Source organism: Aquarana catesbeiana, linkage group LG02 (assembly GCF_042186555.1).
Source record: "Aquarana catesbeiana isolate 2022-GZ linkage group LG02, ASM4218655v1, whole genome shotgun sequence".
In the NCBI taxonomy this organism is placed as follows: domain Eukaryota; kingdom Metazoa; phylum Chordata; class Amphibia; order Anura; family Ranidae; genus Aquarana; species Aquarana catesbeiana.
In genome coordinates this window covers 124,456,957-124,483,239 of record NC_133325.1, presented here as the reverse complement: position 1 = coordinate 124,483,239, position 26,283 = coordinate 124,456,957, and the positions used below count along the sequence as shown (strand labels likewise).

Here is a 26,283-nt window from a genome sequence, read left to right as displayed (position 1 = left end):
TGAGTTTAGCACTGGAGGAAAAATTAATCAACAGAAAGGAGTTTAACTTCTTATGGATATCTCAGTTTAACACACCTACCTTCTATATCATTCCGAAACTCCATAAATCCTTACAAAATCCACCCGGTAGACCCATTGTGTCTGCGGTGAATGGCCCCCTTGAAAAAACTGGCAAGTTCATCGATGCATTAATTAAGGAGCTGGTTCATGACTTGCCTTCCTATGTGCAGGACACAGGGGATGTATTATCCCAACTGGACACCGTGGCTCTACCGGAAGGATCCCTTATGGTGGGTATAGATGTTGAATCTTTATATACATCGATTCCCCACGTATGGGGCCTTAAAGCTGTCCAATTTTTTCTTGATAAGAAATTCCCACTTCTGGGACATCAAAATGAGTTCATAGGCGATATACTTACCTTTCTGCTGGAACATAATTGCTTCCAGTTTATGGGGACTTACTACCAACAAATCAGGGGTATTTCGATGGGGGCACCCTGGGCTCCCTCGTATGCCTGCCTTCACCTGGGCATGTGGGAGGAGGAATTTGTCTATCGGTCACCAATGTACCTCCGCCATAGTCGCTTGTGGTTGAGGTACATTGATGACGTGCTCATGATCTGGGGGGGCACAGAGCAGGAGTTAGTGCTGTTCATGGATGAACTTAATACAAATGACCATAACATCAAGCTTACCCTCTCCTTTCTAGACTTGACCCTGATAGCTGACAATGGGAAGATCAGTACCAAAACCCATAGGAAGCCTACGGCAGCGAATACACTCCTCCAGGCCACAAGTGACCATCCAAGATCCCTAATTAGAGGTATACCTGTAGGTCAGTTCCTCCGTATTCGTAGGAACTGTTCTAGACAACAAGATTTCAATACGGAAGCTAGGGACCTATAGGGAAGGTTTAGGGATAGAGGTTACTCCCACTCATCTATTAGAACAGCTAAGAAAAGAGCTCTCCAGACAGACCGTCAGCAACTCCTTATTAGAAGGGACCCCACGGTTTCCAAAGATAGACATGAACCCCTCAGGATTATTACCAAATATGGTGCCCAATGGGAACAGATTAGGACCATTCTTAACAACCATTGGCATATCCTTTCTGACTCCCCTGCTCTCGGTGAGATAGTGGGAGAACGCCCCCTTCTCACTGCTCAACGCTCTCGGAATCTGAGGGATCACTTGATCCACTCCGAATACCAAAGATCCCCTACCCACAACTGGCTTACCCAACTTCCACCCCTGAAAGGTATGTTTAAGTGTGGTAGATGTGCTATATGTAAGTATGTTGAACGCACGGACGTGTTCACCGATTCTGACAGTAAGAGACAGTTTAAAATGTATAATTTTATTAACTGCAACACCACACGAGTAGTGTATATGCTCACTTGCCCATGTGGCAAAAAATATGTGGGTAAGACAAAAAGTAAACTCAAGATCAGAATCGGTGAACACGTCCAAAGCATTCTCAGTAAAGATGACAAACGCCCCATCCCCCTACATTTCCTTAAATTCCACGGTGGGGACCCTACTGGGCTTACTGTCAAGGGTATCTACAGGTTAAATCTTCCTCTCAGAAGGGGCGATTTCGACAGAATTCTATGCCAGAAAGAAAAAATGTGGATATATACCCTTGACAGTATGTCCCCCCATGGGTTAAATAACGAGTGTAATCTGTCAGTGTTCCTAACACCTTAGTCCCCTACTAAGACTTCTCATGTTTTCCTATCCTTATTAACCAGGAGGCATATATATTTATATATACCTGATTCCCTTTTCTATTTCTATTTTTACTTTTATTCATACTTTCTATTGCTTTATTTCAGTATCATCTTTTATTCTATTCCTATTTCTTATTATTTCTTCTTCTTTTTTCTTCCCTTCTTTTTAATATATTTTCTGCATAATTTTCAGTGGGTGTTGCACCCACGGACGGGCCCGCTCTACCCATATTTTCTGTTGTCTTATGGTATGAATGGCAGTCCAGTTGTTGTACTGTTGCCTGGCCAACAGATAGCCAGCGTATCCACATTTGTAAGTGGGAGGGCTATATAAGTCGTCTGCTCTGGCTACGGCGCATGCTCTGAAGAAATCCCTGTGACGGATGAAACGCGTCAGAATGACGTCATCACGCTCAACTTAGCAAACACACGGACCCACCCACAAGCCCTGGGTATCCCGTCCGCCCGCCTGTGAAGCCCCGCTGCATGGAATCAGGAAGTGGATGTTGACCTACACCGCACATAGGCGGTACGCCTCAACATGCCTCCACTCCCCATAATTCCTGCTGGTATCTACTTACACAGACCCATGAGCCACATTAACGCGGCCTGAAAAGGATTAAGTTGCTCCGCACTGCCCGAGATGGACTGAGTAGGACTGGAATGCCCCGTATGCCTGCCGTACTTCGGTGTCTACGGATCGGTGAGACTGTATTTGCTTATTCCTTAATATGTGACCGCTGTCACTACAGCAACACAGGTGTCTCCCTTCACAGCTCAGTAATCACGGTGCGATTATTACCGATGCAGGAACATTCCTATCCTCATCCACGCACAGTCTTTGCACAGCATCTAACCCACATTACCAACTACTGTGGGATACTAAGCGGCTATTGCTATTATCAGCTATCCCTATGATTGATATCACTAGGTTTACCTAGATCTGTTATTGGCATCCTGCAAGGCGGACTCCCCTTATCAACGGCTGCACACACTTACCCCCTGACCCCTACCAGTAATTTTTAGACATATACTAATGAGACTGTAATGTCTAGTTTCCTTCCATTAATTGATTCAGCTGGGCGTATGTATGTGCTTAGTGGTGGCCATCTGTGTGTTGTCCTGTTTTTAGACAACGTTGTCTATTTTAATATTTTTTTCAATGGTGGTTTTTGGTTCATTTTTTTGTCAGAGTATTTGACTTTGTTTGGTGTATATGTGGTATCATTTTTCTAAAATAAATTCATTGATATTTTTGCTATTTGGCTGGTTCCTTGTTGAAGAATTCTTTCTTCCTTGGGTGGAACTGGTACCTCATCCCGTTCCTTCCCCTTGTGTCCCCCTTTTTGATATGCTCCCTAATTCAGAGGAACACACCCTTCTGTGATTGATAGATCATCTGGGTGTCTGCAATTAGCTTCATGTGTATACAGATGTTACAAGGGTACTTCCCTCACCTGTTATTACTTATATTGAATTGAGCAAGGCCTTTTTGGTTCATAGGTTTTCGTTTTTTGTACATCAATGTGTGAGTGAGCATTTTACTTATGGCAGTGGATTTTAATCTTAATAAACATGTTGCGCAATGATGGGCTTTTTTTAATTGCATGAATGAATGAATGAGAGAGGTACATTATCTCACTAAATAAGTTATACCTGGAGAATTGGAGAGAGCAAAGGAGATTACCAAAGCTTTTTATATATGGTCATCTGGATAAGCACATTTGGTTTGGTGGTGAAATGCATGTTAAGCATGGATTGAAGATAAGAAGGCAATGTTATATGGACATTAAGGAGTAACATTGGATTGCACTGATTAATATTTGCGATTGTGGACTGTTAGCACTTTATATTATTGATAAATCCTGTGATTTATTGGATTGTATTGACAGCATTTAAAGGGGTGGGGAGGGGTAAGTGCAGCTACACCTACATATACCTGGTGCCAGACCGCCTCTCGAAAATGTACTGGGGGGGGGGGGGGGGCTTCCTCTTTATGCTTTCGTGCAGTCAACCTGGTACGATGTTCCACACGTGGTGGACCTGTAGCCAAAGTGCATCGGTTTTGGATAAGAGATCACTCCCTGATCTATTCTGTGACAATGGTGAATATAGTTAAAAACCCCAGAGAAGCTCTTATTAATGGGCCTGTTGCTTTAACCCATTGCCGTTTCTTGTGGCAAAAATCGCCAATAGATGTTATGAAACTTAAACTGTCATGGATCACGCTCAATGAAAAGCTGGTCAGTATATTGAAAGATAGGTCTGCCAAGTTTGACCGTGTTTGGGATCCTTGGATCAAAATCCTCCAACTTCCAGCTGATTGAGGAATGCTGGTGGGTTAGGTGGGCGTTTGGACGGCCTTTTCCTTTCTTGCTCTTCTATTCTTTGCCTCTTTTTCTTCTCCCCTTCCCATTTTTTCCCCTCTCTTCCCCCTTTTTATCTTTCTTTTGATTCTTTCATCCTACCTAGTTATTTCTATAGCACTTTTTGTAGAGCACTTTGTATACTCATGAACCACGTCAACTGGCCGGGGGGTGGTGGAGATGCAGAGATTCTATTACCCTCCCTTGTTGGGGTCACTGCGTAGAATTGTTATACGTTTTTACAAGAGCTCCTTATCACTATGTTGAACTTATACTTTATATAGCGATCCGCTGGGTTGTAGATGACTGTGTGGTATTATAGCTGGATCTCTACATTTCTGTTATTGATTTCTTGATATGTCCAACTGCGTTGTGGGCCTTACTTTTGATGTCATGATTTGCTTACAATTTGTGGCCTTTTTGGAAAAACTTTCAATAAACATATTGAAATAGAACTTACCTCTCAGCACGTAAAACACCAGCGTAATAAGGTGGGTCCCAAGGCATCAGTTCCTTAAAAAATAAAAAATAAATGTAAATCAAAAGAAAACTTTTTTCTTCACTGTCCTAAACATTTATACATGGTTCTTTATGTACAATTTTGAAGGTCTGTGTCCTAGCTGAAGCTGTGGTGAAAATTTCATGTCAATAGCACCTTGAGGCTGGCTTCACACTATTGCGAATTGGATGTGGATTTCTCTGCATCTAATTCACATATCAGGAGACTGTGATTGGCTCTCAATGGAGCTGGTTCACACATCTCCAGGACGGCTGCGGAGTGAATTTCAGAAGAGTACTATGCGTCATCTGGTCCGTTTCAGGTCCGAATTCAGTCAAAAATTGGGACTGAAATCGGACCTGAAACGGTGAACAGGCACGCACCGGACCCCTGCAGTGAGCCGCTCCGCACAGCAGTGTGAACCCAGCCTTAGAAATATATTTACCTAGAAAAATGGTGACATGTTCAATACTTATTATATGCTGTATATATCTAAAAAAAATTGATCAATCCTGATGAACTGACAGCTTATGCCATTTCTTGAGACCTGACAACACCAGGACAGTACAAATATCCTCCAAATGATCTTTTTGGAAAGTAGACAGTCTGAGGTGTTTAGTAGGAGGCATGGCGCGATTTTTGAATTTGTGATTTTGTCACAATATTTTGGAAGAATCAAGAAAAAAAAAGTTTTTTTTCCATATACTGTCACCAGTGCAGTACAGCGTCATCATATAGCTGGTGTGGCAGTGACCAGGGACACTGACTGGTGAGAGCAAGATTTTTTTTTTTTTTTTTTACATACTTTGACCAGAGAAATACAGTGTTGCCATAGTAACTCTGTAGCACTCAGGGAAGTTGATCAGGATTTTTTTTTACATATTATGATTGCTTATAGCAGTGAATTTCACTGCTATAAGCAAATATTTTTACTGAATAACAGTGTGTAGACACTATGTATTGTTGGGATTAGCCACACCTAATCACATGGTACAAATGGGCTCTGATTGGCCCGGTCTGTGCCATGTGATCACTGTGAGCAATCACAGCTAGCAACGCAATTATACAATGAATGGCATGAAAAAGAAGCCATTGTTTACAACTGTCATGTAATCTACTGTGATTGGTCACAGCGATCACGTGGTACCGGTGGTAGACACAGCAGGTGACAAATTGCACTGAAGCTCGGCCCAGAGGCGCATTTTCAGGAGGATGTCATATAACGTCCTGACAGAACAGGGTTCCCGCCTCAATGTCATTTTACAATGGCCCGGGCAAGAAGAAGTTAAAACAGACAAAAGGGTGACAATGCCATTCACTACTGCAGCGGTCTGTGCACCCTGCTGTTTATTAGACTAGGTACTTCAATCATCTTTCCCCAATGGCTGAAACTTGTTAGACAGAACTTTACATTAGAAATATCTTATAAAACATTTAATTACTTTTTAATAAATTAAAAAACAGGACTTCAGAGTTTTTTTTTTCTATCTTTCTGCTGCTCTACATAAAAGGTGAACTCCACTTAATGTAGTTATCAATTCATAAAAATCATTATTTAGCGTAATTATATAAGAACCTGAATTTATCCTGATATCCGCCTGCCATACCTCAAGTAAAGCAGCACTCCCAATGGCAGAAGGAAGGTCAGTAATATGAGCCAATCGACCTTTGCTGCATGTACATGTGCCATCAGAAGGAGAAAGCACAGTAGGCAGAGGTGTTGACTCATAAATGTGCTGCTGCTCCCTAACTGACCAATCAGTGGGCTAGGGGTTTGTTCTAGATCTGTGTTGCAGTGGAGGGACAACACCTAGCTGTGCTGTCCAGATCAAAAAACTAGCAGCACAGAAATACAAATCCTTTGGCAGATAAGACAGTTAACAAAAGCTATATATTTTAACTATGTATTTAGCTGCTTGACTAGAGTTATGCCGCGTACACGTGATCGGAAATTCGGCCAGCAAAAGACCGATGAGAGCTTTTGGTCGGAAAATGTGACCATTTGTATGCCCCATCGGACTTTTGCTAGCCGAATTTCCGCCAGCAAAAGATTGAGAGCATGTTCTCAATTTTTTTGAGGAAAACGTTTCTATCGGAAATTCCGTTTGTGTGTATGCAATTCCGACACGCAAAAAAACATGCATGCTCAGAATCAAGTACGAGACAGAGCCGCTCAGTCTGGTAAAACGTAATTGAGATGGCACATTCATCACACTGCAAATTTTTTAATCTTTCAATGCAGCGCATTCTCTTCTTTATAATGCTAGAAGAATGAAGTTGTTTTGCTGCTAATATTCACACAGAGATCTCACAAACTTATTTCTTTATTATTTCTCGTGATCTCATGACTAATCTTTTGTTTTTAAAGCCAGATCTCCATAATAATGTTTTTTTTTTATAGTCATTTTTATTTTAATCAAGACCTGTTGTTTTTTTTTAATTTTTATTATTTTATAGTGATCTCCATATTTTTTATTTTTTTGTAGGTCACGTTTCCACAACGTTTTGTAAACCTCAAGGAGGTTGCCTGGTGTCCCTTGTTAATTTGACATGTACCTGCCTACATCGGCAAGTATTTTCATATAAAAAAATCTCCATTTATTCTGGCTCATAATAACAAAATAAAAGAGGGAAGGAAACGCTGGAGAAACAGCTGAATTTGCGAAGCCTTTGGACCCCAGGGCAGACATCAACTCTGTGGATAAAAAAATTGGTAGCTTGAGAAGTCCATATAAAAGGGAGCACAATCTGGTCCAGGATTCCCAGAGATCAGGAACAGCAGCAGATGACATGTATGTCCCCAGGCTGTGGTACTACAACAGGCTGCGTCTTCTGTCAGACCAGACTGAAGCCAGGCAATCACTTTCTTGTCTTCCGTGCAACCTTCCCTCCATGCTGCCCTGCAGCCTTCCTTGCAGCTTTTCCTGCAGGCTGTGGCTCTGGAGGTGGACTTGTGGCAGGAGGAGAATGGGCGAGTGTACTTAAGTGGACGTCATCCGTCATTTGGCCACTCAACCCCTTATGAATGGCCTCAAAAATGATTTTCTCACATTTGCGGTATGGGCCCTCCTCCATTTGCTGCAAATTTGAGGCTATATAGATGCCATAGGCCTCTACAGCGTTGAGGGGGGCTTTCAGGGCGTCATTAATGAGGACAAGTGCTGCCTCCTCCACGTTCCTCTCCTTCCTGGGCCTTTTGGGTGGAAGACGGAGAGGAGGGACCAGGGATTGGGTGAGACTGGGCCCCGCCACCTCCTGGCTGACACTAACCCCCCCCCCACCTCCTGGCTGACACTTCCTCCCCATCTCCTCCTGTGTGCCACATTCCAGAGCCTCGTCCTGGCTGAGGTCTTCCTGTGTATGAAAAAGGGACATAGTTTTAGTTTTTGGTTCATCAATCACACACAATTTTCAGCTCATGACTGTTGCAAATTAAATGTTAATAAATAGAAAAGACTATCATTCTGAGCCCAGCATGTTTTATTCTTGTCTCAATCATTTTTGGCCCCTACTGTCTATTGATAAGTAAAACACTTTTTGGTAAATCATTCATTTGTTAATAATAACATCTAGTTAACAACAATTATTTTCCCACAAAAAATATGTTTAAAGATACTATACCAGGCTCCATCTGGGCTCCTCAATTTCTTCCAGGATGGAAGGCCCAGGTTGGTCCTCGGAAGCCTCAACTGGGGTTGAGGGAAGGGTGGATGGAATGGGGGCCGGAAGAGTCGAAAGTGATTCCCTGGCTTCAATCTGGTCTTCTAGAAACCGCATCTTGTTGAAGTACCACAGACTGGGTACATACACGTCTTCTGCTGCTGCTCCTGACCTAATGGACCTTCAGAAGCTCCTTCCTATGCGTGCTTCTCAAGCTACCAATTTTCTTATCCACAAACTTGATGTCTGCGTCGGGGACCCGAATCTTCACACATTCCAGCAGTTTCTCCATCGATGCCTTCCTTGCTGGTTTGTTGCGATATAGGGGGTTTTTCACCTCCCGCAAATTGCGCATATCCCTGTATCTGTCTATGAATTCGCTGAGGAAGTCTGGGTCTTTAAATTGTTTCATTTTTGCTGCAAGACCAAACAAAAGACAAAAACACTAATATCAGGCTAAACTCTCCTACTCTTATCCCAATATAGGCCTCAATCTAGAATCAGTATAGGCCACTCATGTCCCAATTTGAAATGTTACCTTCGTTATTATGTTCGTCGCTTCCGTTCTTCCTTCCTCCGCTCACAGATCGTACGTACGACGCACGCATGTTACGCTTTATATACACTGCACATGCGTGAAACTACGCCCGCGTCACCTGCCTCTGATGTTCTTTCTAGAATATTACCCCGTCTCTTTCGTCACAGTGGGAGAGGAACATGGCGGAGACACAGCAGGTGCTTAATAGCAGTAACGAGGAGGAAAGCCCTGGGCAAGAAACATCCCGATCCAGGAGGAGGAGATTGAAGGCCTAAAATATGTCCTTTAAAGAGATGGTGGAGATGGTCGACATATTGAAGAGGGCCGACTATGATGGGAAGTATGGACCGTACCTAAACCCAAAATGTGAGAGAGTCCAAGATCATGACTAAAGTTGTGAAGTCTGCGCCGGAATTTTGGGGTACGGCGATACAAGGGATCAGGATCAGTATAGAAGGATCAAGAAAGTGCTTCTAAAAAGTAAGTACTTGTCGTGTGTTCCTATTCTTTTTATTACTTGCATGCTGCTCCATGTGCTTTTCTTTATTGTTGGACAGTTTAAAATGGCTACTTTCATGTTCGTGGGCACAGTAATCGGTCGTAGGAAACATCGTTCGTTTGCCAACTAAATACAATGTTTTTTCCAGATACAGGGTTAACTACATTTGGTCATGATAATTTGTATAAAAAGTAGTTTAGGACATTGTTGTCAGGATGTCTTTGAAACTAGAATGAATTGCAAACTTGATTCAGTGGAATGTAAGGAGAGGACACTCAGCAGCTGTTTACACATCTGGACTCTGGAGCACTAGTGTGGGACACCAGAACCCCTTTTTTTAGGGTGACACACACAGGTGCTCCAGTGGATACTTGGGGTGTCTCCATGTGTGAAACTTGTCCAAAAAAATGTAAGTATTCCAGCTTGGTTAGGGAATTAATCATGTCTTCAACTTGGAACTCTGCCCAAACAGACAATTGTATACCACTTCCAAGCAATGTTTCATATTTCTGTCCACAAATATCTGTGTGCTAAATATAACTTTTGTTTCATTCTCATAGGGGAGAAAAGACTCGCTCCGTCAGAGGACAACAGGGACCCCCCACCTCATGAAGAAGGGGAGTAGAGTATTGTGGTACCTCAGGATGTGGAGGAAGGAGAGGTGGAAGAAGTGCTCAAATTTAGCACCACAACAGGTCAGTGTCGGACACCACAGATTCAGGTAATAGATGTATGCTTGCATATTTTTAATACATGGTGTGTATTTTTTTTTTAGGTGATGTTCAGGTTGTGGTACCAAAATCCAGTCATTTCACCAGTGACAGTGCACAACGGATTATCCATGAAATCATGTTTTGTAGTCGTGATTTGGACATTATCAAAGAAAAAACAAGGAGATTGAACAAAGACGAAAGAACATGATTGATGTACTAGGGAGAATTTAAATCCTAAAAAAAAGATTCCTGGATTTTTTTTTTTTTTTTATATATATTATCTAAAGTTTTAACCACTTGACCACTGGGCACTTAAACCACCTTCCTAACCAGACCAATTTTCAGATTTCGGTGCTCTCACACTTTGAATGACAATTACTCAGTCATGCAACACTGTACCCATTTGAAATGTTTTTCCTTTTTTTCACACAAATAGAGCTTTCTTTTGGTGGTATTTAATCACCACTGGGTTTTTTATTTTTTGCGCTATAAATCAAAATAGACTGAAAATTCAGTAAAAAAAAATCTTTGTTTCTGTTAAAATTTATTGCAGAGTATTACATAGTATTGGCAGAATATTGCATAGTATTGCATTGTATGGAAGAGTACTGGCAGAGTATGGGCACTGAGCAGCGCTGTGTGCTGGACCTGTAGTGCCCACAGCGCTGCAAACGATCTCTCCCTCTCACACTGTACCGATTGGTACAGAGAGGGGAGGGAGGAACCGGCGTCATGACATGACGCCGGTTTGTTTACAAGTGATGCCCCGTCATTTGACAGAGCGATCACGTGGTAAACGGACGCTAACAGCAGCTATTTACCGTGATTCGTGGGACCCGGCGGTCACGGATGTTCCCGGGTGCTCGCCCCAGGGGGCGCGCAGGAGCGCGATTTCTGGGAGGGCGTCCATGGACGCCTACCCAGAATAAGCCAACCACGTTGTAGCCATCTTTCGGCTATGGCCCGGTCGGCATGTGGTCAATACAGTTTAAAAGCCAAATTTGGAAGATGCACACAGTGTGTCAACATGTGCTATCTGCCATCAGGGGATTTCAATGTACACGTTTTGTGGGTGCAACCCCTTCCTCCCAACTCTATTAGGTGAGAGGAAGTGGTTGCACCCCAAAAACACGTCCATTGATCCCCCATGATGGGAGATAGCACATGTTGATCCCCCATGATGGGAGATAGCACATGTTGACATTAGGTATGGGATCAGAATTTGACTCACAATTTGTGTGCATCTTCCAAATTTGGCTTTTACAGGGGTGACTTCACCGAATCTGATAAAGGCAATATCAAGACCTTTTTCACACTACAAAATGTCTGATATTGTTCCAGAGTTGTGTATGTTATGTTTGTAAACATGCCTGTTTCTGTATTTTTTCATAAATTTCAAGGTAAAACTTTGAAAAAAAAAAAGATGTGTTTTTTTTTTACCGCCAAATGTTTTATAAAACGCACATGTGAATGTGCACGGAGTAAAAGGTTTTATACTGAACAATGTGTGGCTTCTTCTTTCAATGATCAATACCATTTTTTGTGTTAAGTTGGTGTTTACAGTGACAATGGGTGTTATTTAATAATGGAAAAACCACTTGGCACTACCAGTGCACTCGGAGTACCTAGGAGACAGCAAAAAGAAACCCAAGCAGTAAATGAAAATCAAGATTTGATCTGATAAAAGAGAAAATTTATTAAAAATGCGCTGGCATAGCAATGGCCCCCCTACCCGTAAAATATTCTACATATTTTTCTCGCAGTTCACGGGCACTTTGGGGGGGGGGGGGGGGGGGGGCAGGCCAGGACAGCCAGCTTCCAGGGCCGTCATTGGAGTTTCTGAAAGTCCGGCCTCAGGCCCAACGGAGGCAACATAACTTGCATTATGTCTTTTTAAAAAATTGTGCAAGATGCAGCAACAAAAGATGATATGGTTTAGTTTGTATTCCGCCATATTTATGGCTGTTTGAAATAGGCAGAACCAGCTGGCCAGGATCCCAAACGCATTCCCCATGACATTCCTGGCGCTGGCCAGCCGGTAATTAAAAACCCTCTTCTCCGAGGTGAGGATCCTCTGGGGGATTGGCCTCATCACGTGGTCACCCAGACCGAATGCCTCATCTGCGACGAAGACAAATGGCAGTCCTTCCACGTTCTCCTCCGGAGGTGGCAATCCCAAGCCACCACTCTGGAGACGTCGGTAGAACTTGGTCCAGGCAAATACTCCACCATCTGGCCATTCCTCCCCACATAAAAACTCATATGTCGCAGACAACACTGCCATCAACACAATACTATTAAACCCCTTGTAATTATAATAGTATGACCCCGAATGGGGTGGTGGGACGATGTGGATGTGCTTCCCATTGATTGCCCCTCCGCAGTTAGGAAAGTCCCACCGCTGGGCAAAGTGGGATGCCAGTCTGCCATTCCTGTGGCATTGAAGGAAACTGTGGAGTGAAAAAGAAAAAAAATAGTCATTTTGCACATAAACATTGCAAGCAGATTAGACACAAACATTCTTGGCCAACATCAGTATAAAATTTATTTTAAGGAGTATTTAAAGGCAAAAATATAAGGTCCATTTATCAGATTCCTCACCCCCTCTGATGGCCCATTGTAAAAATTTTAAGGGGGTGGTATGTTTTGGACAGGTAACCCTCTCAACTTCATTAAGAGCTGAATGCATAAATAATGTGTTTTACTTTGGCCAGCCCCTCCTTACTTACACTATTGGCAGCCTACAGAACAGGTAAGAAATGTCATAATACAAAAATAAAAATACACACTGTATAGATTGAAGCACACTTTTACATTCTGCAATTACCTATTAAGATAATAATAGGAGAACAAAACTTTAAACAGTACCATTTGAAAGTATTCTGGCAGGCCCTTTCACTACATGCTTTGGGGAATTCATCCATAAATATGAACACAAAAGAGGTAGGTATAGTGTGTATGGGTTTGGCAAAGTCAGCAGATAGAGGATTGGTATCGGTTGATTTAGTGGTTGGGGGGGGTTAGGGTTTCAAATGATTTTGGGCCCCCCAAAAAAATGCCTCTGGCAAATCCTCCTTGAATTTAAGGACACAAATAACATTTGGACACATTTTAGGGGGTGTTTAGGGTAAAGCACTACTATGGAGCTGACAAAATACATTGTTAAGTGAATAGGTTAGGTGGATATGGGCCCAGGATAGCATGCTGGGGAGGTTAGTAAAGGCAAATATGCATGTAGGCCAAAAAAAAAAAATAAAAAAAAAAATTCAAGCATGCATGAGAACAAAGGGGACATTCACAGCATATTACAATCATAGTAATTAGGGAATGATGAAAGAAATACAATACATTAGCATACATTAAATACATAGAATGTGATGTTAAAGGAGAAAGCTTACCTTAATATAGTCCTTCTGCAGGACCTGAATGATGGCAGAACAGGTCTCTGGAATAATGATCCCCAGAGCCTGGGGGAGATGCCTGTTGAGAACTTGAGGTCCTGTAGACTTCTCCCAGTCACCAGGTACCGCAACGTGGCGACGAGCCTCTGTTCAGGAGTGATGGCTTGCCACATGCAGGTGTCCTGCCTGCTGATATAAGGGGACAGCAAAGTCAACAAACGGTGAAAAATGGGGTCTGTCATCCGGAGATAATTCCTGAAATCATCAGGGTTACTCTCCTGGATTTCCCGCAACAAAGGCATATGAGAGAATTGGTCACGCTGGTGCAACCAATTCTTGGTCCATGAACTCCTCCTGGCCCTGTTCATGGACTGGGCTTAGGTCAAAGCTAAAAGCCCAACACCAAGGTCAAAGCTAAAAGCCCAACACCAAGCCCCCCGCACAGCACGAACTCTATGACGAGCACGTACCTGCAACATGGCTTTAAAACAGTTGGCTGGTCAGAACGAACTAAACAGAACGCACTGAAGAACAGCAAGGCCTGTGAAGAGCAAGCTGAAAAGCAGTAACGAGCGGACAAGAACGCACTGAAAAACAGATACAAACTGACTTCATGCACTGAAAAACAAATACAAACCAACAAGCACAAACTGAACAGCAGTAAAATGATCTAAAAAAGCAAGAGTCTGAAAAGCGCGAATCGTCTCTCACCAAACTTCTACTAACACGAGATAAACACGAGATTAGCAGAAGGAGCCATTAGGGTGGCGCGCTGGCTACTGTACTTATCTTTTCTAGTCCGGTCGTACGTGTTGTACGTCACCACGTTCTGGACGGTAGGACTTTGGTGTGACAGTGTGTATGCAAGACAAGCTTGAGCGGAATCCGTCGGAAAAACCATCATAGCTTTTTCCGACGAGAATTCTGATCGTGTCTACGCAGCATTAGGCTTTAAAGCGGAGTTCTAGCTGTTTTTGTGTTTATTAAGAGTCAGCAGCTACAAAAACTGCAGCTGCTAACTCTTAATAAACACACACTACCCTGTCCCATGATCCAGCGATGCAGCTGCCCGAAACCTCTGTTCTCTCCCCGGCATCACTAGTGTGGGCACCCGGCCACGCTGCGCGTCCAGAATGGCGACCCAAGCGGAAGTGGGAGCTGGGTACCTGTCAAAACTAGGTTCCCCCCTTAAAAAATTACATGCCAAATGTGGCAGGTCAGGGGGCCAGGATTCCTTAAGCGGAACTTCCACTTTTGGGTGGAACTCCGCTTTAACTGTGTAACTTGCTCCAAAAACATGACAGCTGGAACCTGCAGGGTAGAGGTAGAGGAAATGCCTGCACTTTGCATTCTTTTCTAATTAATGAAGGTAAAATATGTTTGTAGAACAGCTAGATCTGCTTTACTACAATAACAGCATGAAAACAACGTGGGATATTTCGATTATTAGAAGCACAGTAACTGCATTATGTACAAAAGGGACTCCCCTGGAACAATATCAACCGAATACAACTTTCTTTCTTACCGGGTTAGTGGGATTCAGCTTTAGTTTCATCTCCATCATCATTTCAAAGTCTTTCAAGGTACTGAAAACATACAGTAAAATTAGCAGTGTGCCAAGGTGTAGAAAAAATGGACATACTAACAATTAAAGTCGAACATCAAAACATGAATCCTTTGTGTACTTCTTTTATTCCGTGATAAATACATTTTACTTTTTTTGTTTTACTAACAAAATAGCATGGTTGCTTGGTTCTGAGCTCCTGTTGTGCTGTTGGTGTATTGGGTTATATTCCTGCTAAGGCATTATGTCATTTCAATTTTCTGCCGATTTGTGCAGTCGTTTAGGTGCGTTAGGTCCCTGCCACTGTCCAAAAACATACAGGCAGGTATTCAACTTTTAGCCTAAACAGGTAGGTGTGTCTGAATTACTCTCACATTAGATTGTAAATTCCTCTGGCATGGTTCAATCTTTTGCATAAAATATAAAACAGGTCATTAAAAAGTTTTGACGTGCGATCCCATGTAGAAATAGGCTGACACCCACTGCTATTCGATCCTGTCTGTGAAATCCAGATGGATGGAGACCCTATTTTCCATACATCTGGCGGATCGAATGAAAACAGACAGGTGGTTCATTTTCATCCGATTTCCCCATAGAGGAGAGTGGGGCTCTAATAGGTTAATTTCTGCACAGGGACCTGTCATCCGCCTGCTCAACGGGGATCAGCGGATCGATCCCTGCTGAGCAAGCGGAGTCCGACGGGCGGACCACCCGTGTGAACGAGTCCATACTGTACAGATAAGTACCAACACCAGCAACACAGACATTCACTGAGCGATCAATGCTTTGTATTTTCATTCAGACTACAACTTACCGCTGCCGTAATTTGCTGGATAATTTTTCAAGGAATAACATCACGGTCTCTGTCAAGAATTTGAAAAAATAAAATAAAACCTTAGTGCAACATGTTTGCCTTGGTCACTGTTAGCCAAGAATGGTTAAAGGTAAAGTGGACCTGAAGTGAAAAAGTAAGACTGGCTGCATGGCAGGAAACACAGAAAAGTGATGGCAGAAAATGAACAAGTAGCCTATCACATCTGCCTCTTTGATTTTTTTTTTTTTTAAATTTTATTTTAAACTTTAGTCCGTGTATAGATCTAGGTTTGTCCCAAGTATGTTTAAATTCAGTTACTGTTTAACACTTGCCATTGTTTGATCACTGCTTTCATCTTACTGCAAGTAGCTAAGATCAAAGATCACAAAACTCAGGTTTAATTCAATGTCAGATTAACACCCTCTGGTTAGAGGGCTGGCGGTCATAGAAAAAAGTGATTTCTCTGCCCCTGATGTGAATTTTTAAAATATCTGCACAAGGTCTATACCTACTGTATAAAGGTGAATAAGGACTTGTTTTAAAAGCTTTTACTGCTTGTTCAGAATATCTAAATACTTCAATATGCATAGTCTGGGCAAAGTTTCACTTTAAAGAAAACCTATAAATATATAAATACAGAGACTGCAATTGCTTCTGAAAATGCTTCTTGCTTGGCCCTAATGCTAACTCAAAGTGCGCAAGTGGAACAAGTAAGCAGATCGAGAGTTCTGACATTACTCCCACTTCATCTACTGCAGGTCTGTATCAGGTCAAAGCAGAAATGATGATCCTTGCAATTTTTTATGCACAGTATTTGTGCAGCAGTTATATATATATCAAATATGATGTTATGCTGAGTAAATAGATACCCAACATGTCACGCTTTTAGTTGCACGCGCTCGTAGAATGGTGACAAGCTATGATACTTAAAAATATCCATAGGCAACGCTTGACATTTTTTTACAGGTTACCAGTTTAGAGTTACAGAGGAGGTCTAGTGCTAGAATTATTGCCCTCGCTCTAATGTTCGCAGTGATACCTCAAGTGTGGTGCAAATGTCGTTTACATATGCGTCCCTGGCTTATGCATGCGTTTGCTTCTGCGAGCTTTAAAAATTTTTTTTTATTTTTACAATTTTTTTTTGTCCCTTTAAAAAAAATTTTTTTTTTTTTACTTTTATTCCCAGTACAGGGAATGTAAACATCCCTTGTAATAGAAATAAGGGATGACGGGTACGATTTATGAATATGGGTCCCGAATCTCTCCTCTACCTTTGAATGCAAAAGATCAAGGACAAAAAAAAAAAAAAAAAAAAAAAGATCTGCTTTTAAAAAACAAACAAACAAAAAAAAATATAGATTTTTCCTACAGCTTACCTGTAAAATCCTTTTCTTGGAGTACATCACGGGACACAGAGCAGCCATAGTAATGACTATGTGGGTTATACGCTACCTATAGGTGAATGGACACTGGCAGATCAATCAAACAGGAAGTCCTTCCCTATATAACCCCTCCTACACAGGAAGATGGGAGGGGATCTCTGTGTCTCGTGATGTACTCCAAGAAAAGAGAAATCCAATTTTCTTTATCATACACCATGGGGCACAGAACAGCCATAGTAATGACTATGTGGGATGTCCTAAAGCAATGCCCTTGAGGGGAGAGAGACACAATCACAGAAACTGCTACCTGAGGAGGATTTATTCTGCCGCTTGTAACATACAAAGCAATATGCTCTGTGGCTTTGATATCCATCTGGTAAAATCCTGTGAATGTATGAACCAAAGACCATGTAGTGGCCTTAAAACCCTGAGCCACTGACACCTGGTGGCCCAAGAAGTCCCCCCACACCTGGTAGAGGGCACTTCCAACAAGCCATAAGCTTGAATAATTAACTGGCAGGTCCAATGAAAAAATAGTTAACTTGGATGCCTCCTGCCCTTCCTGGGCTCTACTGGCAGCACAAACCAGGATTCCTAAAAAAGAAAAAAGGGTTTCACCAGGGTGGGGTTTTTTGGCAGCAAAATTCAAAATATTAAAATATTAAACCAATGTTGTATAAAAAAGAATTGTATTTTATTGTACAAAAAAGATTCAACATCAAGGTTAAAAGATGAGCTCTGATATAGAGTGTTTACAGACCTTATAGGAACAGACACACATTATACAGACATATTTCCATAACAATATTTAACAAATATTGTCAACATCAAACAATGAAATCTGACGCGTTTCAACCTATATATCCAAGGTCTTCTTCAGAGGTTAGTCTGTTGAGGAATATACAAGAGAGGTATATGTGTAAGAACTTAATTGCGTATAGTAAGACTAATGTGCAATATTCTATATGATATAATTACCCAATAATGCGTGTCCTAAAAGTAGAAGGCTTCCTATATAGGGGTCCCCTTTTAAAACCAAATGCCTATTCTCTCTCTCCCCCCAAGAGGTCACATGACACCTCCACTGGTGCGGCCACCAGCACCGGAGCAAACAATCCACCGATGTGGCTTACGAGAAGTCACACTATAAGTCTCCCCATCCGGCCAGTCGATCGGTCGGGGAGCAGACAACACCTGCAGCGAAAACCCAAAGAACACACTTAAAAAGCACACCCATAACATGTATCAAAGCATTATATCGAGAGATATTCCCTTAATTAAATAATCAAGTACAGGGCACTCATCAGCGTGCATATCTTATATGCAGACTGGGGCCTTATAATCATCCGAATATCATCCAAAAACATTGGCCTATACTTATGGACGATCCAAAAGTTTGTGGCTTCATTTCTAACAGCCCATCGATTACCTATAGACATGCTACTTCGCTAAAAAACAAATTGGTTCAAAGTGAGTTCAAGGACGAACAAAGATCAAAACATTGTTCAATCCTTGGATCATTCCCACGTGGACATTGTTCTGTCAATATATAAGACGGGATAAAACATTGCGCCTTCCGAACGGGGTGCTGTTCAAGCCTATGCATTTTACCAACTGTCAGACACGAGGGATAATATACCTCATGTCATGCAAATGCAGCGCATACTATGTTGGTAAAACAAAACAAGAATTTAATCGCAGGATGTCTAAGCATATTTACCACATGCAAATCGGTCATCACTATTTACCACTAGGACGACATGTAGTGACAGTACATAACTATAAGATGCCCAAGGTATCCTTCACTGCACTCGATCGGATACACATACCGAATCGAGGTGGTGATTGGAACAAAATTCTGTTACAATATGAACAGAGGTGGATATTCAAATTGAATGCCACCTCGTTCCCGGGACTGAATGAGGCTATCTCATTTGCCCCATTCTTAAAGGTTTCGTTTCTGGAAAAACTCAGAGTCTCCCTGGCTTTCCCCAAACAATAAAGAACTGTTTAAATACTATGGTCCCTTTTATATTTTTATTCCCCCTCTCCCCTTTTCTTTCTTCCTTTCTCCCCCTTTTGAATATTTTTGATTGTTAGTTTTGTAATATCTGACTGTATTCTATATACATTATTTGACCATTTTTTCTTTTTTTTGTTTCTCTCCCATTATATATTATACATATACTCTATTACTTTATTTTGATTTATTTTTTGATTAATATTATGGATTTACCGAGATATGTGATTTCTTCTTGTACGCATGGATGTTTCGTGTGTATATATACTAAAACCAATAAATATATCAGCCTGGGATAATACACCCATGCAGGTCACTGATCACCAGTTTTCTTATATATTTATTGGCTGTAGGCTTTAGGCAAATATAAATGACTATCGTGTTCCCCTTCTCTTGCCTGCCCTCTTTCTCATTAAGGTCCAATAGCCTTGCTGCTGCTGCCTCTGGACCGGGGGTCTCTCCGCCAATGTGCCTTCCCGGCAAGGGGGGGGGGGGGGGAGCCGTCCTTTGTGACTGGCTCCTCCCCCCTCTTCCCCATTGGACATCCAGGCTGGTCCTGGTTGTTACATTGGGGATGTCTTCCCCCTTGCCGGCGGAGTTCGGGAACATCCTCGGACGTCCCCGATCACTGCGCATGCGCAGGGCCCCGCGCATGCGACGTGACGTGGGTGCATCGCATGGTTACGACGGAGATGGTGCTAGTGCGGGGCTTCGGCTCGTCCCGAACGCGGGGAGCCAACATGAGGCTGCCATAATGGCGGCCATGCCCTTCATGACGGTCCGGTGGATCGGTTTAGTGGGGGGAGGCACCCACACCTGCGCGGATCCGCTCTGATGAGCACACGCCCATAGGTAAGGATATATATATATATATATATATATATATATATATATATATATATATATATATATATATACTTCAAACACCTCATACTGGCAGTCCTATTTGGATTGGTTTGATGTCCCTGCAGCTCCCACACCGTAAGTACACTCTTCTGCTATATGTCCCTGCACCGCTGTAGCCCTATATATTTGCAATCGGTCTACTATACTGATTATGCACTTATAATACATGCTTTACATCCTATATAATATTATTTCTTTTATACATACATTTCAGACTTGTCTACTCGGTTTGGATAAGTGTCCACTGAGCCTGACATAATTTGCAGCCAATCCCGGGCTAGGCCACAACTGAGTCCGATCATATAGGGAGATACGGTGCAGCCTCATATTTGCTTTCACATCAGCTGAGGTAAACACTCATGATTATTTTGTCACAATTATGCATGTTTCTTTTGTGGGCACCATTTTTCCTTTTTCTCTTTCTAATTTAGTCACAGTTTTTGCACATTCGGTCTTTGTTTGCCCCATAGGATGTGCAGCACATACTGCACGTATTTCCATTTCACTCTCAATGTTTGGAGTACTCACTATCACCCATACACCATTTGTTCCTTATTTCACTTCCTATTATACTATTTAAACGAGCTGTTGCACACTACTTGGACTCTTTATATTACTCAAGTTGTCACTAATGGTTCCTAATCGCTTTGTGAACTTTTGCACTCACTATCCTCATTTAAACATACACGCTAATATTATAAGGCCCCAGTCTGCATATAAGATATGCACGCTGATGAGTGCCCTGTACTTGATTATTTAATTAAGGGAATATATCTCGATATAATGCTTTGATACATGTTATGGGTGTGCTTTTTAAGTGTGTTCTTTGGGTTTTCGCTGCAGGTGTTGTCTGCTCCCCGACCGATCGACTGGCCGGATGGGGGGAGACTTATAGTGTGACTTCTCGTAAGCCACATCAGTGGATTGTTTGCTCCGGTGCTGGTGGCCGCACCAGTGGAGGTGTCATGTGACCTCTTGGGGAGAGAGAATAGGCATTTGGTTTTAAAAGGGGACCCCTATATAGTAAGCCTTCTACTTTTAGGACACGCATTATTGGGTAATTATATCATATAGAATATTGCACATTAGTCTTACTATACGGAATTAAGTTCTTACACATATACCTCTCTTGTATATTCCTCAACAGACTAACCTCTGAAGAAGACCTTGGATATATAGGTTGAAATGCGTCAGTTTTCATTGTTTGATGTTGACAATATTTGTTAAATATTGTTATGGAAATATGTCTGTATACTGTGTGTCTGTTCCTATAAGGTCTGTAAACACTCTATATCAGAGCTCATCTTTTAACCTTGATGTTGAATCATTTCTGTACAATAAAATACAATTCTTTTTTATACAACATTGGTTTAATATTTTGAATTTTGCTGTCAAAAAACCCCACCCTGGGGAAACCCTTTTTTCTTTTTTGTTCTCAATAACAGGGGTGAGCAGCATTCCTTTTTCCTCTCCTCTGTGTCCCTTCTTTGTTAAACCAGGATTCCTGACCTGTAACAACAATCCAAGTAATCCTGACTGCCCAAACTATCTGCAGAGTATGCAGCGATCTTATTCCTGCCAAATGAAGAAGATCAGAAAAGAAGGCAAGATATTGTCCTGATTCAAGTGAAAACTAGAAACCACTTTAGGTAATAAAGATGGATGAGGACGTATCACCACCTTATGATGCAAGATCAAGCAGGGGTCCTTGCATGAAAGAGCCGCCAGCTCTGACACTCCACTTAGAGAAGGGATAGCAACCAAAGAAGCCAGCTTCCAAGATAAAAGGACTAACAGTCTCACAATTGGTTCAAAAAGTGGCCTCTGCAAGGACAGTCAAGAGAAAATTCAAGTCCCGAGGACACAAGAGTGGCCTGACAGGCGGGACTGTCTAGGTTACACGCTGTATGCATCAAGGAGTGAGAAACAACGGCCTCTGGGAAAAAAATGGATAGGCACGAACTCTGACCCCTAATGCCCTGTACACACGGTCAGACATTGATCGGACATTCCGACAACAAAATCCATGGATTTTTTCTGACGGATGATGGCTCAAACTTGTGTTGCATACACATGGTCACACAAAGTTGTCTGAAAATCCGATCGTTCTGAACGCGGTGACGTAAAACACGTACGTCTGGACTATAAACGGGGCAGTAGCCAATAGCTTTCGTCTCTTAATTTATTCTGAGCATGTGTGGCACTTTGTGCGTCGAATTTGTGTACACACAATCGGAATTTCCGACAACGGATTTTGTTGTTGGAAAATTTTATAGCAAGCTCTCAAACTTTGTGTGTCGGAAATTCCTATGGAAAATGTGTGATGGAGCCCACACACGATCGGAATTTCCGACAACAAGGTCCTATCACACATTTTCCGTCGGAAAATCAGACCGTGTGTACAGGGCATAACAGTACTTAAGGCCAATCTCCTCTCCCCTACTGACTGGAGAAAGAAAGAGAAAACCTCCCACACAGATATTTCTGCGGGTGTCATTTCAATCGGATCCATTTGAAAAAGCTGTCGGCCAAAATGGATGGTACCCGAGCCTCATTAAAAGGAGAGAAGATTCCTTGAGGTTTGCCTGTAATGCAGCCTTACGGTTCGGGAACCTGCGTAATGGAACCATGTGCAGTGTTTGCTCCAACCAAGGTGCTTTCCTGCAGGGTGCTATACAGGTCCAGCAGAGTGGATCCCACATTAAGGGGGACCCAGTCCCTGAAGGTCTTTTATGACCAAGCCCGCCGGTCTTTTTTAAAAAGAGAAACTGCAAAAAAAATGCAGACTTACCATTCCTGCTGCAGGACTCTGAGCATAACAGGAGTCCAATCTTCACCCACTATGGCGGGCTTGGTCATAAAAGACCTTCAGGGACTGGGTCCCCCTTAATGTGGGATCCACTCCACTGGACCTGTATAGCACCCTGCAGGAAAGCACCTTGGTCAGAGCAAACAATGCACATGGTTCCATTACGCAGGTTCCCGAACCGTAAGGCTGCATTACAGGCAAACCTCAAGGAATCTTCTCTCCTTTCAATGAGGCTCGGGTACCATCCATTTTGTCCGACAGCTTTTTCAAATGGATCCGATTTAAGTCCTTGATTCTCGGTAGAAACGTTCCAGACCTCCAAGTATGCTCCAAGAGCAAATGTATCACATCAGTGACCACCAACCTTACAGACACTGGTGAAAAAATGGAGGTACTTCCTGTTTAGAAGGGGTTATATAAGGGAGGACTTCCTGTTTGATTGATCTGCCATTGTCCATTCACCTATAGGTGGTGTATAACCCACAGTCCTTACTATGGCTGCTCTGTGTCCCGTGATGTACGGTAAAGAAAAAATTGTTTGCTTCCGCCCTAGATCAGAAGTGACGTCGCTCCATTCCTCCTAGATTATAGAGTTGATCAAAGACAATCTGGTCTCTGTTCACCTCTGTGACCAGCTGCGCGAACCATCTGATCATTTCCCGGGCTTGCCGGTAAGCCCAAGAAACATTGGCGAGCGGTAGGAGGCAACACGACCCCTCTCGCTGCATCTGAAAGCAATCCAGCAGCTAATTAGTCGCTCAAACCACTTTTATGAGAACGAGAATCCCTGGCTGAAAAAAAATCCCAGGGTTATGGTTGATAGCTTCAGCCACATCCCCTGTAAACCACTTACGTATATACGTATTGCGGTAAGCAAGTGGTTAATGTGTTTATAAACCCTTACATATATCCAGTGAAGTGACTGGCCTCAGGCGATACGCAGAGATTAAACAAATCCTCCTACAGAAGTTATACCTGTCTATCTGCAGCCCTTCTCTACAACTGTTCAAAGTGCTGAACTATAAAGCTTGTTTGAGAGTTCAGAAAAAAAAGGGGTCAGAGAGCTGAAGTTACACCATGCAGAGCTCAGTGAGGAGAGCTCTGAGAGCTGATTGGAGGGAAGGGATGCCCCCCTTCACACAGCACTCAGGAACAGAGCTGAGGCTGTCAATCAGCTGGAGGTCCCTCCCCTGTCATCATTGTCGTCATTGTTTCTGGCACTTTGCCCTTTAGAGACACTAGCAATAAAAAAGAAAAAAAAAAAATGAAGCTTGGCATAACAGTTACTGCCTAGGAGAGGACTTCCAGTCTTTTTTTTTGGCTGTGTCCAATCACCTGAAGGTGGCAGCATAACCATATCATTATGGATATCAAGATGCTCTGTGTCCTGTGATGTATTATGACGAAAACAGCATTTTTGCTTGCGCATGTTGGGATGATTAATGTGAGCACAGTTGGCAGTACCATAGTAGTACCAAAGTAAAAAACTGTGGAGAGAAAGGATTTATGACTAAAGAGACCCTATTGTCATAAACCCACCTCCCTGCCTGTCAGCATTGATGCACACTGATTTTTGTGTCCCCATCATCATACATTTATGGCACTTCTGTTTTTCGCATGTAGGGCAGCCTATTGAAAGGAATGGGCTGTGCGAAAGAACGTAAAAATGCGAGTGCTCCGTCGCATCTGCGTAGGTGTGAACAGAGTCCTAAAAAGGACTGTAAACAGACAGACAGATACGTTTATTTTGTTGTAGAAGAGACATTGGGGTGGAATTCAACAAAGCTGTTGCGGCACTTTTCTGGCGTTAATCCTTCTTGTTAATGTACTGCGCCAAATTACTGAAGGATCTGCAACACTTTTGGTTCTGACAGCGACAACTCGTGCACCAAGTTCATCTAGTTCTAAAATGTACCACTTTTACATTGTGTTGCACTGAATGCGTCAAATGTAAAAGTGGAGCTAATTAAGACCAACTTTCTCAGCATACTAAGAGAAAAACTGGCTCAGACAGATTTTGCAAAAGTGTCTAGGGTGAATTCTAAAAGTGGTGCAGCATGAGCCAAATTCGAAGTACAAGTTCTAGACAGGTATATGAATTTGAGGCATTCTTCACTACTTCGAGAATGCAGGAGACACTTTCACAAAATCTGCCTGCACCAGTCTTTATGAATTCCATGGATTGTATGCCTGTACTGCAATGACTGCACATTTTTCGTTTAAGTAGACTTTAGTTTCACTTTAAAATCTTTTCTTCCACTTTTTACATGATTCAAGAAAAGAATCAGTTTAAACCTGGTTTTAGAACTTTAATACCTTCAACAGTGTTTTATATAAAATCAGTCATATGGGGGTTGATTTACTAAAATTGGAAAGTACAGAATCTGGTGCAACTCTGCATACAAACCAAACAGCACCAGGTTTTTTTTTGTCAACGATTAATTCAACAAGCCGATGTTAGACGCTGATTGGCTATCATGCACAACTGCACCAGAATTTGCACTCTCCAGTTTTAGTAAATCAACCCCATGATGAGAGCTTAAGTGCAACTGCAGTGAACCAAATCAACTAATCAGAAGCAGATGCCCACAGCTTAGATCTGTCAAAGCCTGAATGCTAAATGGTTGCTATAAAGTAACTGACTATTAATAATATGTACAACTTTGTAGTAATAATCTTTCCTGGTGTTCAATTATTTTTAATTTAGTTAGCAGACCACTTTACCTGGAGTTTTAGCTATGGTCCCCAACAGCGCTCTGTGTGCAAAGGTTGAGTATCCAACAAGCTGGGCCAAATCATTCCTACTACTGAGCAATTCCTCCAAACATGTCAATTGCCTGGCATTTGGGTAAAGGAATATCTTGTAGGCTGCTTCCCGTACCTATAAAAAAAAATAAATATATATAACGTTATATATATATATATATATATATATATATATATATATATATATATATATATATATATAGATAGATATCAAATACTACCAACTTTTCACACATAATTAAAACTGGATGTACATGCTAAGTTTTTTCTTTATTCAGCCCGCAAATTGAGCGAAAAAAAAAAAAAATGAATGGGTTCTCCCATCCATTCACACAAGCGAGGTGTATGGAGGAATCTTCGCAGCTGTGCTATAGTATTCTGACAGCGGGGACTCTCTTGCTGTTAGAATACACTGATCAGTGCTGCAACTGATGGAATGTAATTTTTTGTAATGATTTAATTTGACAGAAGTAGATCTATAGAGCACCTTCTGCCGAACAGGGAGGGCCACACACAGATTGGAATTTGGCCAGGCCCTGCTGAACGGGCCTTTTTGATCCATCTGTACTCACCTTTAGTAATGAACATGAGATAATGAGAAAGACAAAAGCGCC

At 42.1% G+C, this 26,283-nt stretch overlaps 1 protein-coding gene across 3 annotated transcripts in view; it reads right to left on the bottom strand.

The window, feature by feature from the left end:
* Window positions 1-26,283, bottom strand: part of MIPEP (mitochondrial intermediate peptidase) — a 236,515-nt gene that overhangs the window by 154,783 nt on the left and 55,449 nt on the right. For all 3 annotated transcript variants that reach the window (XR_012241497.1, XM_073613434.1, XM_073613433.1), the window contains exons 7-10: window positions 25,628-25,784; window positions 15,787-15,835; window positions 14,934-14,994; window positions 4,559-4,611 (exon numbers count right to left, since the gene is read on the bottom strand). Coding sequence is in view for 2 of the 3 variants with exons in the window: in XM_073613434.1 (XP_073469535.1) it covers window positions 4,559-4,611; window positions 14,934-14,994; window positions 15,787-15,835; window positions 25,628-25,784 (320 nt within the window). In the remaining variant the exon portion in view is untranslated. The remainder of the gene's footprint in view (window positions 1-4,558; window positions 4,612-14,933; window positions 14,995-15,786; window positions 15,836-25,627; window positions 25,785-26,283) is intronic.